The sequence below is a fragment of the Aulonocara sp. 'chitande type north' Nkhata Bay genome, linkage group LG7 (assembly GCF_057382095.1).
Source record: "Aulonocara sp. 'chitande type north' Nkhata Bay isolate Kocher_YH1m ecotype deep benthic linkage group LG7, A_spYH_male_GT1.1, whole genome shotgun sequence".
In the NCBI taxonomy this organism is placed as follows: domain Eukaryota; kingdom Metazoa; phylum Chordata; class Actinopteri; order Cichliformes; family Cichlidae; genus Aulonocara; species Aulonocara sp. 'chitande type north' Nkhata Bay.
The window spans coordinates 26,684,098-26,698,379 of NC_141350.1; the positions used below are offsets into that span (position 1 = coordinate 26,684,098).

General features: G+C 40.2%; 1 protein-coding gene across 5 annotated transcripts in view; it reads left to right on the top strand.

Annotated features, from left to right (window-relative positions):
• The window catches only part of ripor1 (RHO family interacting cell polarization regulator 1), a 53,857-nt gene that overhangs the window by 26,433 nt on the left and 13,142 nt on the right, over positions 1-14,282 (top strand). For 2 of the 5 annotated variants that reach the window (XM_086299689.1, XM_086299687.1), the window contains exons 10-18: positions 3,349-3,474; positions 4,555-4,703; positions 4,879-4,996; positions 6,311-6,427; positions 7,377-7,481; positions 7,860-8,005; positions 8,117-8,738; positions 9,137-9,270; positions 13,991-14,111. In XM_086299689.1, coding sequence (XP_086155815.1) covers positions 3,349-3,474; positions 4,555-4,703; positions 4,879-4,996; positions 6,311-6,427; positions 7,377-7,481; positions 7,860-8,005; positions 8,117-8,738; positions 9,137-9,270; positions 13,991-14,111 — 1,638 coding nt within the window. The remainder of the gene's footprint in view (positions 1-3,348; positions 3,475-4,554; positions 4,704-4,878; positions 4,997-6,310; positions 6,428-7,376; positions 7,482-7,859; positions 8,006-8,116; positions 8,739-9,136; positions 9,271-13,990; positions 14,112-14,282) is intronic. The other 3 variants (XM_086299688.1, XM_086299692.1, XM_086299691.1) reach the window with 3 other exon arrangements.

The following is a 14,282-nucleotide window of genomic DNA, read 5'->3' on the forward strand; positions in this document are numbered from 1 at the left end:
GTGCGCTTTCGCCTGCAATGTGAACGTAGCCTTAGAATCTCATCTCTGCTTTTCGCAGATGATGTGGCTCTGTTGGCTTCATCATCACACTGGAGCGATTCACAGCCGAGTGTGAAGCAGTGGAAATGAGAACCAGCACCTCCAAATCTGATCCCATGGTCCTCAGCCGGAAAAGGGTGAAGTGCCCACTCCTGGTCAGGGACGAGTTACTGCTTCACTTAGGGAAGTATCTCGGGTTTTGTTCAGAGTGAGGGCAGGGTTGAGATCAACAGGCGGATTGGTTCTGTGGATGCAGTCATGCGATCGCTGTACCAGTCTGTTGTGGTGAAGAGAGAGCTGAGTGCAAAAGTGATGCCCTCACCGGTCGATCTACGTTTTTACCCTCCTCATCCATCGTGACGAACTTTGGGCAGCGACTGAAAGAACAGGATCGGCTTCTTCAGGCGGCAGAAATTGGCTTTCTCCGAAGGGTGGCTGGCCTCTGCTTTAGAGATGGGAGTTCGGCCATCCAGGAGGGGCTCAGAGTAGAGCTGCTACTCCTCCACATCAAAAGGAGCCAGTTAAGGTGGTTCGGCCATCTGACAAGGAGGCCTCCTGGGTGAGGTGTTCCAGGCATGTCCCACTGGGAAGAGGCCCCGGGGAAGACCCAGGTGACCCTGGAGAGATTTCTTTCAGCTGAAGGAGGTGGCCGTGGTTTCTCTGCTTAGGCTGCTGCCCCCTGACAGGCCCCGGATAAGCAGAAGAAAATGGACAACTGGTCATCCACCTCAGAGTATCAACTTTCCTATCAAGGGGCAATGCTGTTGTAGCAGCTACACTAGTCGCTATCTTCCACCTGTGGTTTTTCTTCTGCTTGTGCTGTCCTTCTCCTTCATCATGATGTAATGATTAGAGCCCAACCAGCATACAGTGCTTTGAAAAAGTATTTGCCCCCCCCCCCCCTTTTTTTTTCTCTCATATTTGTGACTCTTCACACTAATTGTTTCAAATTATAAATGGAAAGGTTCTTCCAAAGCACTTTTCTGAGCTCTCAGAGCTTTCCATACAACATGCCTCATTTATCCATTCACATCCATCCATAGAAACACAATTGAAAAATAAAATGTAATGTTAGACAAAGGTAATCTGAAATAATACAAAATGGAGTTTTTAAATGTTCATTTCATTTAATAAAGGAAATAATCAAAGTCTACCTGCCCTGTGTGGAAAAAGTTAAAGCCCCCTCATTAAATCATGAATTAACTGTGATTAACCACATTATTTGCGAAGCGGAGTTCAATTTCACTAGCCCCACACCCAGGCCTTACTGCTGCCAGACCCGATAAATCAAGAAATCACTTAAATATAACCTGTTTGACAAAGTGAAGCAGGTCTGAAGATCTCAAAAAGCAACAACTTATGCCATATTCTAAAGAAACACCAGAGAAACAAAATCACTGACATCTATAAGTCTGGAAATGGTTGCAAAGCCATTTCCAAAGGCTTTAGTAACCATAGTGAGACCAATTAACCACACATGGAAAACTTGGAACACTAGTGAACCGTTCCAGGAGCATCCGAGACCACATTAATGACTCATCCGGGAGGTCACAAAAGAACCAAGGGAAACATCTGAAAAACTGCAGGTCTCACTTGTCTCTGTTAAGGTCAGAGTTCATGATTCAACAGTAAGAAAGAAACTGGGAGAAAATGGGAGAAATCAAGGAGAAAACTACTGCTAACCAAAAAGAACACAAAGGCTCCTTTGCTCATTTGCCAAAACACAACTTAATGATTGACTTGTGGGAAAATATTCTGTGGACTGATGAGACAAAATGGTTTGACTCTGTTACATTTGACATAAAACTAACACATCTTTTCATGAAAATAACACCATACCAACAGTTAAACATGCTGGTGGGTCTGGGGCTGCTTTGCTGCTTCAGGACCTGAATTACTTGCTGTAATTGATGAACTATAAATTCTGCTCTCTAATAACAAATCCTGAAGGAGAATGTCTGGCTTATCAGTTCATGCGCTGAACCAAATGGCCTTAAAGTCTGGACCGATTGAGATGCTTTGACATGACCCTTAAACAGGTCATTCATGCTCAGAAGCCCTCCAATGTGGCTGAGTCAAGACTGTTCTGCAAAGAAGAGTGGGTCAAAGTTCCTCCATGGTGATGCGAAAGACTCATTGCCAGTTACTAACACTTGTCTGTAGCACATGTTCTATGTAGTCATTTTTTTCTCGTTACTAAGCTTTTTAGTCCTTTTTAAAATAAAATCGCTACTTATTGTTGCCACCCTGCTGGGCAGGCGATGTCCTCTGGTGCATCAGCATGATAGACTGCATAGAGTGCACAAATGACAGAATGAAAACTGCTGTATGAATGAGTCATTGTGCCTTGTATTGTAAAGGTGTGTTAAGTATTCACTAAGCAATATTAGTATTTATACAGCAAATTGCTATATAAATAGTAAACCATTTAGATTTATCGCGGTTTTGAGAAGGGTTTGTCCAGTGCCTGTGTGAAAACACTGCTTCAGCTGTTCCCTGTGGAGTTATCTCTAAGTGTACACGGCAGCAGGTCCTGTGTGATTGTGTGTATGATCAGTTATGAAATTAGAGGGATACTTACTTAGTAACTTAACCTAGTGAGAAAAATTCTCACCAGTGGTGAATGTTTGAAGGCATTTTGTTTTCTGTACTGCCCACAAGTCTGTCTGTCCCATTCTCGTAATCATGATATCCGAGGAACACACTGAGGGAATTTATTCAAATTTAGTTCGAATCAAGTGATTAGAATATTTTAGTGAAGCCTTACAGTGACCTTAAAAATGAGGATTTTTTTTTTCCTTGTCCACAATTCGTTGCACTTAATGTCAAAATTTGTACAAATGATGAAAAATAAAATTTTACGTTCAAAAGGTTAAGAGTCCAAATACACTGCAAGTTGTCTGGTTGGTGAAGGCATACAGTTGTGACGTGACAATTCTAACTTTAGTGTTAATCGTATTTTGTTAACATTAAATTTCTTTAACTGTGTCGTGGGTTTTGTTTGTTTTGTTTTTTTTGGTTTTTTTGGTTTTGTTTTTGTAAAAGTGGCCTCATCACTTGCACATTCATGCTCTAGCCATTGACATTTATAGCTATGTAGTTAAGATGTGAGTTGTCAATTCTTTTCAACCCTGTCAGATTAATCTGAGCTTTATGAAAATCATCACATGATTATATGAACTGCTCAAACTATCAATAATTTTGAAGTAGTCAACCGGATTTTCCAGATTTTAAAATTAATCTATTATTCATCTACTTGTATAACCCTGCGTTTGTGTTTGTTTGTTTTTGCATATGTGTATGTTTCAGATCTTTATGAAGTATGGTCGGCAGCGGTGGAAGCTCCGGGGGCGAATAGAGATAAATGCTAAACAAGTGTGGGACAGTGAAGAGATTGTATTTCAGCCACTCATCAACGAGTTCCTGTCTGTGAAGGTCTGTCACTCAGTGTGTTTTTTAAATTTGTTATTTTATTGATACTCAGTTCTGGTTTGGGTCATTGACTGCTTCATCTTATGTAAAAAGTCATAAAAATAATGCATCTAAAAAAAAAAAAAATCTGGTGTGTGTGTGTGTGTGTGTGTGTGTGTGTGTGTGTGTGTGTGTGTAACATTTTCTTCAAAACTGAAAAAATCACTTATTACATAAAGTTTACTTTCTTGTATTTGTTACATGTAAAGCAAAATATTTTTGGCTTTTTTTGTTTACATTTTGACCAATCATAGTGTAGTTAATGAATATCAAAAATGCAACATCTAAAATTTTTAGATTATTTCCTAAGACCAATCAGAAAGTACTGAAAAGATGTTAATTCATACAATCAATACTTCATTGGGTCAGCATTACTGCATCTGTGCTCTGTGGCATGGGGGCAGTTGACTTTCCCAGAGACATTGAGTGGAGGCTCTTGATGCTCTGACACCAGCCTCAGTTGACTCTTTATAAAGCTGTCCCAAATGTTTCAATTTTCCTTGACAATACTCTTTCTTTTACACCTTTTCAAAACCATCCTTTTCCTTCTAGTCATTAATTAATATACATCATCCATTAATATACATCGTTGCAGCGGCCTTTTTAACCAACAGAAAGTCTTTTTATTTTATCATCATTTGATCATTTCAAAATGAAATGTACTAATTTCAGAAACTGGATCTTTAATTTTCATGAGCTTTAAGTCATAGTTATCAAAATGTAAACACAAAAAGCTTGAAATATTTCAATATACAATGTATGAAAGTTTACCTTTTTGAATTCAGTTATCAAAGAATAATACTTTAATATCCTCTGGAACTTCATATTGTCCATTATTATTGGTGAATGTGTGAGTTTTTTACCCCTCAGCCATAAAAGACACTGTGTGATCCTATTGTGTTATTAATAATAATATCTTTTCCCAATGACATCAGCACCTTGACAAACTTGAGTGTACTATTTTCAGCCTGGATGATTGAAACTGACTTGTTGAAGGCAAAAAAAAAGATGGTATAATGATCAGACATTTCTCTGGTTTCCTAGGTGACAGAGCTAAAGAGCTTAGCCAATCACGTGGTGGTGGGAAGTGTTTCCTGTGAAACAAAGGATCTGTTTGCTGCGCTGCCCCAGATGGTTGCTGTGGATATTAATGACCTTGGGACTATTAAGCTAAGCCTTGAGGTGACCTGGAAGTAAGTTTTGTCAGTCATCTTGTGAGTGTACGAAATCATACTGAGCTTCATGAGTGCTGTAGTGTTTGTTCATTTAAAGGTATCATTAACAGAGCATAATGTAAATATTATTTGATGTTTATTGAATTTATCTTTTCTCTCTTTCCCATCCTTTATTCCTTTTCACCTCTCTCAGTCCGTTTGATAAAGATGACCAGGGATCGGTTGCAAGCACTGTCAACAAACCACCAAGCATCAATAAGCGAATCTCAGCCATTTTTGACCAGACTCCACCTGACACACCACCTTTACGTGTGAGTTTAGCATTCGCTTTAGACTATTAGTTCTTTGAAAGGCTTCAGTCTAACCCTAGAACAATTTGTGTAAAGTTGCTGATTGCTCGTACTTACTACCCATATATTAATGTGTATTATCTTGGCATTCATATACAGATAGTTGGAAAACTAACAAAGACTGTTGGTTTTAGCAGGAGGAATAGGCCCACTCACAACAGAAAATAGCTGAAAGGGAAGCTTTACTCTCTGTAAAGTGCTAGAAAACAAAACACAGGAAGTCAAACAAGGCAGAAATTCATTCAGAGAAAACCAACAAGGAAGAGCCAATAGGAAAATTATTTTTAAACAGGAAGTAAATGAAGGCTTGACACTTTGTTTGAAAAAACAAACTCACAGGGAAAAATGGGAAATATTCAGTCTGTAAACACAGATGTGTGTGTGATGAGCTATGTGAACACAACACTGACAGAAAAATGGAGGAAAAGAGAACTAAATGTGGAAGCAGCACTAACAGGAGAAAGACGGATTGATGAAATGGAAAATGACAAAAACTATAAACATAACATCTAAATTCTAAAGGATAATACCTTTAGGAATAAGGAAAAAACTCCCAGACACATGCTAAGCAAGAACACTTATCGGTGTGCTCAGGCCTCTACATTGAGGAAACCAAATTGCCACTCCTTTCGAAGCATGGCACAGCATAGAAGAGCCACCTCAATAAGACTCAGGTGTGCATCTTTATCAGTGTCCACTATGAACAACCATGAGGGGCTGGCGTCCAACACCAACTGTCAGTCACCTACAACATAGTTTTGAGATCCCTTCCCAGTCCTTCAAACCCCACTCGTGTCTTACGTCTGATGACCTTAATAGGTCACATGATAGCATGGGACAAGGTCTCACAGTGGTTTCACCCAAAACCTCTGGTGGTCATGATCCACGCCTTTTTTCTTTTCTTTTTTTATTTCCCCCCCCCCACACCTTGGCTCATGTGATGATGCACGTGATTAAACACCCACTAGGTTTTAAATTCCTGAGATTCTCCACCTCCACCAATCAGATAAAAACAGCCTTTTCCAGAGGGGGAGGAGAGAGAGGAGTCAAACACAGCTTTAAAAAAAAAAAAACAAAGCACAATGTTTTTTAAAAAAAATAAATAAATAAATAACCGATTAAATCTATTCTATAGATTTAATCCACCAACTAAAATTAGGAATCTGTAAATGAGAACATTGAGAGTTTTAAAGGACATTAGAGTTTAGCCAGCAGCCCTCAGTATCTAACTGCTCCAATGCCCTTTGTTCCACCTGCTGCCACTTTGATGTCCAGTCTCTGCCTCGGAATCTGACACGGCGGCAGCACTGGCCACTGCTGGACATCTTCAGAGGCACTCTTAGCCAGAGCTGCTCCTGTAGTGACAACTCACCAACAAGGCAGTCCACTGCAGTAAGTCGTGATGAAGTAGACCTCGTGGAGTAGAAACACAGGACCTTCTGGTATATTGATACTTTGGTGTAGAGTAAGCACTAGAATCATAGTCTCCATTTGTGTGCTTATGGCTTCATGGAGCCATGACAGATGTGTGCAAGGTTTCCTCATGCATCTCCATGGCTCTCTAATTATAATATTTAGACCCCCCACCCTCCAACAGAGCTGACTACTGTTAGCCATCATCAGTGCCAGTTTATGATGATGACTTTTAGACTTATAACTCCTTCTAGCCATTTCACACAAGCACTGAAGCCTTTAGCTTTTTACCTCATCAGTATATTTGTCACCCTGCCAGGTAAAGATCAGAGGTCATCTTTTCTGAAAATCTTGCAATAACTCGAGAATGAAGTCTCCTTATATTTTCAAATCGATACCATAGATATATCTACTAAAAGCAGACTCATCTCAGATGAGTTTGAATCTCATTGTCCTTGACCTCAAGGTCAGAAGTTAGACGACAAGGTGACATAGGATTTTGAAATTGAAACGAAGGGTGGATCTACGAGGAGGCTGAGGGGTAGCACTGGCCAGTATTTTCTTGAATATTACACGATAGTTGCGTAACTCAAAGTTATTCTCTTTATAAATAAATGCTACAGTGTTACAGAGCTAGGCTAAGGATGTTGTACTATACTGATATTAAAAATGGCAAGCAAATAGAAAAAAGTTCCCATACAGTCACCTCTGAACCTTTGGTTAAAGGGATAACATGCTGACTCATGTCTTGCCTTCACCTTACTTTTCACTTTAAATATGTGAGTAAAGGAAGTGTGTCGCTTTTGCTCAAATAATGTACAACCAGGTGCAGTGACTGCTCAGTTTCCTGCCAGCTTGTTGTAAAAGGTCTCCATTTCCCCCCCTCTTTTTGCAGTCAAGCCTTTTAAAATGTGCTGATCTCTTTTAGAACATGATCCGCCTACAGGGAGAGTTGGAGAATGGACCAGCATGGTCTAATTCTTCAGAATCTTCTGATGATTCAACCAGCCCACAGCTGCCTGCACATCCAAAGGTAACACACAACAGATATGGAACTCTCATCTATGACATGATAATATTAAAGATTCAATCTGTATCTCTCTTCCTCAGATTCAGAGGGGCTACAGCTGTTTGAACATTACACAGTAACAAAAGTATTATGAATACAAGATAAACTTTGATATGTATTATGTTTATAGTATGTACAGCAGATCATGTGCATGTGTACAGTCTTGTAAAAACTAAGTACATTGCATGATTCAGTAGCTTGAGGAGCCGCCGGTACCATGCACAATTGGTTTCTTTAACGAGCCTCAGTCCTCACTCGGTCTACTCTTTATCCTGGTCTGGTTTGCTTACTTTACTGTGTTTACTACTTTAACTCTGTGACTCAGCGTGTCTCTCTTTCCAGGCAGTAGTGGTTACACCAGACATCCAGCCAGTTGGACAAAGGAGTTCCCTCCTTCAGCCTGATGTTTCTTCTTGCTCCGGAAACTGGCCTTCCTCAGCTCAAAAGGAAGGTATCATCCTACCAAAACAACCAGCGGAGAGCAACAGGTAGATTAAAAAAAATGTTAATGTTTTGTTTGCACATGAGAACAAAGATGAAATAACATTCTTATTCTGTGGTGAGCTCTATCAACATCTGATATATGAACTATTTTGCAGGCATGAGGAAAAGGGGACAGTCACTGTGATAACAAAGCCTGACGGTGAGGAAGAAGCTGCGGGGAAACACTCCTCTATGGCACCAGTGGATGTGCCGATAATTACCAGCAGTAACTCTACATTGTACTTACGCTCTCTGAGTCACATTAGTGAAAACAGTGCTGATGGGGTTGTGGTGCCTGTCAGTGAATCGGGGGACGTGATGTCTCTGGTCTCTGGAATCTCAATCAATGACATTGAAATGGAGGTGGCCAGCAGAACTCCTGAGTCACCCACTTCTGCTGACACTGACACAGCTGTTGATGTCACTGATCCCCACCCAGTCAGGAAGCAACACAATACATCCACCTCTGTGGATACATCGGTCCCTCTGAGAGCAGGAGCAGACTCCAATGTTGTAGAAAGTGGGGATATGACATATCTAGCTCTGCGGGTGCCAGTGGAGGAGGATATCCCAGCTTCAAGTTCCAACTGCCTGTCTGCTAAGGGCGATGGTCCAGTGGACAGTGGACTAGAGGATGCCTTGGTAGCTGTACTTTCCTCTATAGATGATTATAGAGGACCGTTTTCTGAGCTACAACTACTGGAACAAGAGCTGAAACTGCTGCAGGTTACACTGAAGGTGAGAGTAAAGCATAGTGAGAAACAAGAAAACAGGTTAGTAAAGTACAAAAAACTGCCTTAAGCTAAAAGTACTTTTTACAAATCCCCAAGTTTAATTTTCCCTTTTTGAACATTAAGTGGCAATGATTGTATGTATTTATAAATGTTAGCACAGCTTTCCCGTGCCATTAATATCGAAATATTATTACTGCAAATATTAGTTGTGCAATTACTATATAAGTTTCAGTGGTTACAGTATCTGGTATGCCTCCCTTGTCTTTACAGACAGCATACATTTGAGCTGAATGATTGCATGCTGTTCCAACATTATGTGACTATGATTCAAAGAACTCCTGAAAAAACAAAAAACTGAAGTGACTGCGTACAGCCTGACTATGGCTTTGTTTGTGAGTGCAGGGTGGGAGGCACAGCCGGTCACCCAGTGTAGTCAGCCTCACAGTGGAAACGGCTCTTGGCAGCTTTGACTTCCTGAATGGATCAGACTGGGAGGAGGAAGAAGAGGATGGTGATAAGAGGAGTAGACATGGCAGGTCAGTGCTGACAAATGAACTGAAAACCAACCATCCAAGCCTTTGCACACTTCAGTGTAATGACACAGTGAGACATACAGTCTTAATCAGTAAGCAAAGAAAGTATGATCTGAAGGTCATTAAACCTGAATCACAGTAATACCAGACACTGTAAATATGCCTACTTCATTTAACATCTACAAACTCCAGTGTGTTGGTGTCCTCTGGGCCATTGTACAGGGAGTGCAGAATTATTAGGCAAGTTGTATTTTTGAGGAATAATTTTATTATTGAACAACAACCATGTTCTCAATGAACCCAAAAAACTCATTAATATCAAAGCTGAATGTTTTTGGAAGTAGTTTTTAGTTTGTTTTTAGTTTTAGCTATTTTAGGGGGATATCTGTGTGTGCAGGTGACTATTACTGTGCATAATTATTAGGCAACTTAACAAAAAACAAATATATACCATTTCAATTATTTAATTATCAATTATCGTCAACTTTTCTTTAATATCAGGTGTGTTTCCAGAACCACTAAAAACTGCTGTAATAAAACTTATACTGAAAAAGGACAATCTTGACAAGACACAAATGAACAACTACAGGCCGATCTCAAATCTCCCATTTTTAAGTAAGATCATTGAAAAAGCAGTTTCTCAACAGCTCAATTACTTCTTAACACAGAATAACTGCTATGATGCCTTCCAGTCAGGTTTTAGACAGAACCACAGCACTGAAACCGCTCTGACCAAAGTGTTCAATGACATATGTCTGAATACAGACAGTGGAAAAATGTCAGTCTTAGTTTTACTGGATCTCAGTGCAGCATTTGATACAGTTGACCACAACATATTACTTAAACGACTGGAGAACTGGGCAGGTCTTTCGGGAACTGTACTAAACTGGTTCAAAACATACTTACAAAATATTTCCTGTTTTCTATCAATAGGTAACTTCACATCTGAGCAGACAGTATCACATGTGGAGTTCCCCAAGGTTCCATCTTGGGACCCCTTCTGTTTAACATTTACATGCTCCCACTGGCACAGATTATAAACAACAACAAAATAAACTATCACAGCTATGCAGATGACACACAAATATATATCACAATGTCACCAGGAGACCAAGGCCCTGTACAGGCTCTTGGTAAATGCATTGAAGAAATTAATGACGGGCTGTGCCACAATTTTCTCCAGCTAAACAAAAACAAAACTGAGGTAATAGTCTTTGGCGCCAAAGAAAAACGATTACAGGTCACCAGAGAACTTCAATCTATACACCTAAAAACCACAAACCAGGCGAGAAATTTGGGTGTAGTGATGGATGCAGACCTAAACTTAGAAAAACACATTAAGACAATAAGAAAATCAGCTTTCTATCACTGTTAGGATGCCTGGGTCGTTGACCCAGGGTTTTTGAGTTTATGATATTATTTATACTGTCTAGTTTTTGGTTTCTTTGAGTTCTGTCTTATGGCTTAGGTCTCTGTCTTCTTTAGTTGCTCTGTCTCCCCTATCACCTGCATCCCCTTGTCTAGTTCACGTCTATGTGTATCTTAAGTTCCTATATCCCCGTGTTCATTCAGTTTGTGTCTGCCCTGTTCCCACGTCTCTGTTCCCTTTGTAGTGCCTGCATGTGAGTCTGTGTCTTTGTTCAGTCTGTGTTATGTGTTTCCTGTTTTACTTTGAAGGTCTCCGTCTTTTCTCAGTGTGTTCAGTTTACGCTTCTTTGGTCTCGTCAGTTCTGATTTGCCCCAGCTGTGTTTCCCTCCTGTTACTCATTTCCTGATTGCTCCCTCTGTGTATTTAAGCCCTGTGTTTCTTAGTGTCTGTGTCGCGATCTACCGTTTTCTTAGCTGTGTGTTCTGTCATTCCTCCGGTGTAAGTTTATTTTGATTTTTCCAGTTATGTTATATTTGAGTTTAACATTAAAGTTGTTTTGAGTTCACATCTGTCTCCGGAGTCTGCACCTTGGGTCCTATTCCTGTCTGCACACAGCCAGACCTAACAATCACCTCAAGAATATTTCAAGGATAAAAGATCTGATGTCTCAACAGGACCTGGAAAAACTAGTCCATGCATTCATTTTTAGTAGGCTTGATTACTGTAACAGCATCTTTACAGGTCTACCTAAAAAATCAGTCAGACAACTACAGCTCATTCAGAACTCTGCTGCTCGAGTCCTCACTAAGACCAAAAAAGTGGACCACATCAGTCCAGCTCTGAGGTCTTTACACTGGCTGCCTGTCCGTCAGAGGATAGACTTTAAAGTTCTGATGCTGGTCTATAAAGCTCTGAATGGTTTAGGACCAAAATACATCAGTGACCTCCTGACCCAGTATGAACCTTCCAGATCCCTCAGGTCATCTGGATCTGGTCTTTTATTAGTTCCCAGAGTCAGAACCAGACACGGAGAAGCTGCATTCAGCTTTTATGCTCCTTATATCTGGAACAAACTCCCAGAAAGCCTCAGATCAGCTGAAACACTCGGTTTATTTAAATCCAGGTTGAAGACTCACCTGTTCTCAGCTGCATTTGAATAAAACACCAAATCCACACTTTTAAGCTTAAATTTCAAAACTTACATTTAACTACTAATTTTATCTATTGTTCTGATTTTATCTGTTTTGATTTTATAGTGTTTTGTTTGTGAGTTTGTTTGCTTGTTTTAATCAATTTTAAATCATGCTTTTTATTTGTTTTTGTTTCTAATGTCTCTGTAAAGCACTTTGAATCACCTTGTTGTTGAATTGTGCTATACAAATAAACTTGCCTTGCCTTATTTTTACCAGTGACACCAATATAACATCTCCACATTCACAAATATAAATTTCTGACATTCAAAAACAAAAACAAATCAGCGACCAATATAGCCACCTTTCTTTGCAAGGACACTCAAAAGCCTGCCATCCATGGATTCTGTCAGTGTTTTGATCTGTTCACCATCAACATTGCGTGCAGCAGCAACCACAGCCTCCCAGACACTGTTCAGAGAGGTGTACTGTTTTCCCTCCTTGTAAATCTCACATTTGATGATGGACCACAGGTTCTCAATGGGGTTCAGATCAGGTGAACAAGGAGGCCATGTCATTAGTTTTTCTTCTTTTATACCCTTTCTTGCCAGCCACGCTGTGGAGTACTTGGACGTGTGTGATGGAGCATTGTCCTGCATGAAAATCATGTTTTTCTTGAAGGATGCAGACTTCTTCCTGTACCACTGCTTGAAGAAGGTGTCTTCCAGAAACTGGCAGTAGGACTGGAAGTTGAGCTTGACTCCATCCTCAACCCGAAAAGGCCCCACAAGCTCATCTTTGATGATACCAGCCCAAACCAGTACTCCACCTCCACCTTGCTGGCGTCTGAGTCAGACTGGAGCTCTCTGCCCTTTACCAATCCAGCCACGGGCCCATCCATCTGGCCCATCAAGACTCACTCTCATTTCATCAGTCCATAAAACCTTAGAAAAATCAGTCTTGAGATATTTCTTGGCCCAGTCTTGACGTTTCAGCTTGTGTGTCTTGTTCAGTGGTGGTCGTCTTTCAGCCTTTCTTACCTTGGCCATGTCTCTGAGTATTGCACACCTTGTGCTTTTGGGCACTCCAGTGATGTTGCAGCTCTGAAATATGGCCAAACTGGTGGCAAGTGGCATCTTAGCAGCTGCACGCTTGACTTTTCTCAGTTCATGGGCAGTTATTTTGCGCCTTGGTTTTTCCACACGCTTCTTGCGACCCTGTTGACTATTTTGAATGAAACGCTTGATTGTTCGATGATCACGCTTCAGAAGCTTTGCAATTTTGAGACTGCTGCGTCCCTCTGCAAGATATCTCACTATTTTTGACTTTTCTGAGCCTGTCAAGTCCTCCTTTTGACCCATTTTGCCAAAGGAAAGGACGTTGCCTAATAATTATGCACACCTGATATAGGGTGTTGATGTCATTAGACCACACCCCTTCTCATTACAGAGATGCACATCAGCTAATATGCTTAATTGGTAGTAGGCTTTCGAGCCTATACAGCTTGGAGTAAGACAACATGCATGAAGAGGATGATGTGGACAAAATACTCATTTGCCTAATAATTCTGCACTCCCTGTATGATCACTGTAGTACAGCTGTAAGCAGGGTCAAACTAACACATAACCTGACTGAAATAATGCTTAAAAATCATATTTTATTATTTTTGCCAAAGGTCATTAGCTGAATGGCCTTATCCCACAGTTGTGCCTGTATATAACTGAGCTTAATATAAAGCTAATCTGCAATCCTAAAATAAAAAGCAAACTTGGTGGAACTTCTCACAACCAGTTGGATTAATCACTGGCAAAAATGAGTTTAAAACAACAATATAAACTGGGGGGTTTTTTTGGTTTTTTTTTTATTTTTTTATTTATGGAGTTCATGATGTATTGTACAAAATATGGAATGGAATCTTAATGGTTAAGAAAAGAGCAATTTCTGTACCCAAGAGACGAGGCTGGAACAGTACTGAATAGCTCTGACTGTCAGCCAGTCAGATTCATTTACCACTTACTGAACTGAAACTCATCAAAAAGTATTCTTCTTCTTGGGAAATTATCAACTTCTCTGGGTTTTAATGTTGAGAGCCTTTTTTTCCATGAACAGTACATTTAAATTACATTTAAACCGTATTGAACTTTATATGGATAAAACAGCGTTAATGGAAATGTTATGTAACACTGGATGTTTTGTTTGTGTGTGTGTGTGTGTGTGTGTGTAGGTCTCTGCTGGACAGAGGCTGGGACAGCCCTTCCTCCTCCAACGTACCGCTAACCACAGGCTGCACCACTCTAGACTGCTGCCTGGTGGTCCATTTGAGGAACTGCAATGCACAGTTGTTGGTAAGAGATCTGCAACACTATCCTCATGTTATTAGTAGAGATGGCACGATACCACTTTTTTATGTCCGATACCGATACCGATATCATAAATTTGGATATCTGCCGATACCGATATGAATCCGATATAGTGTTTTTTAATCAACAAAACTGTTTTTTTTAAATATCTTGCTG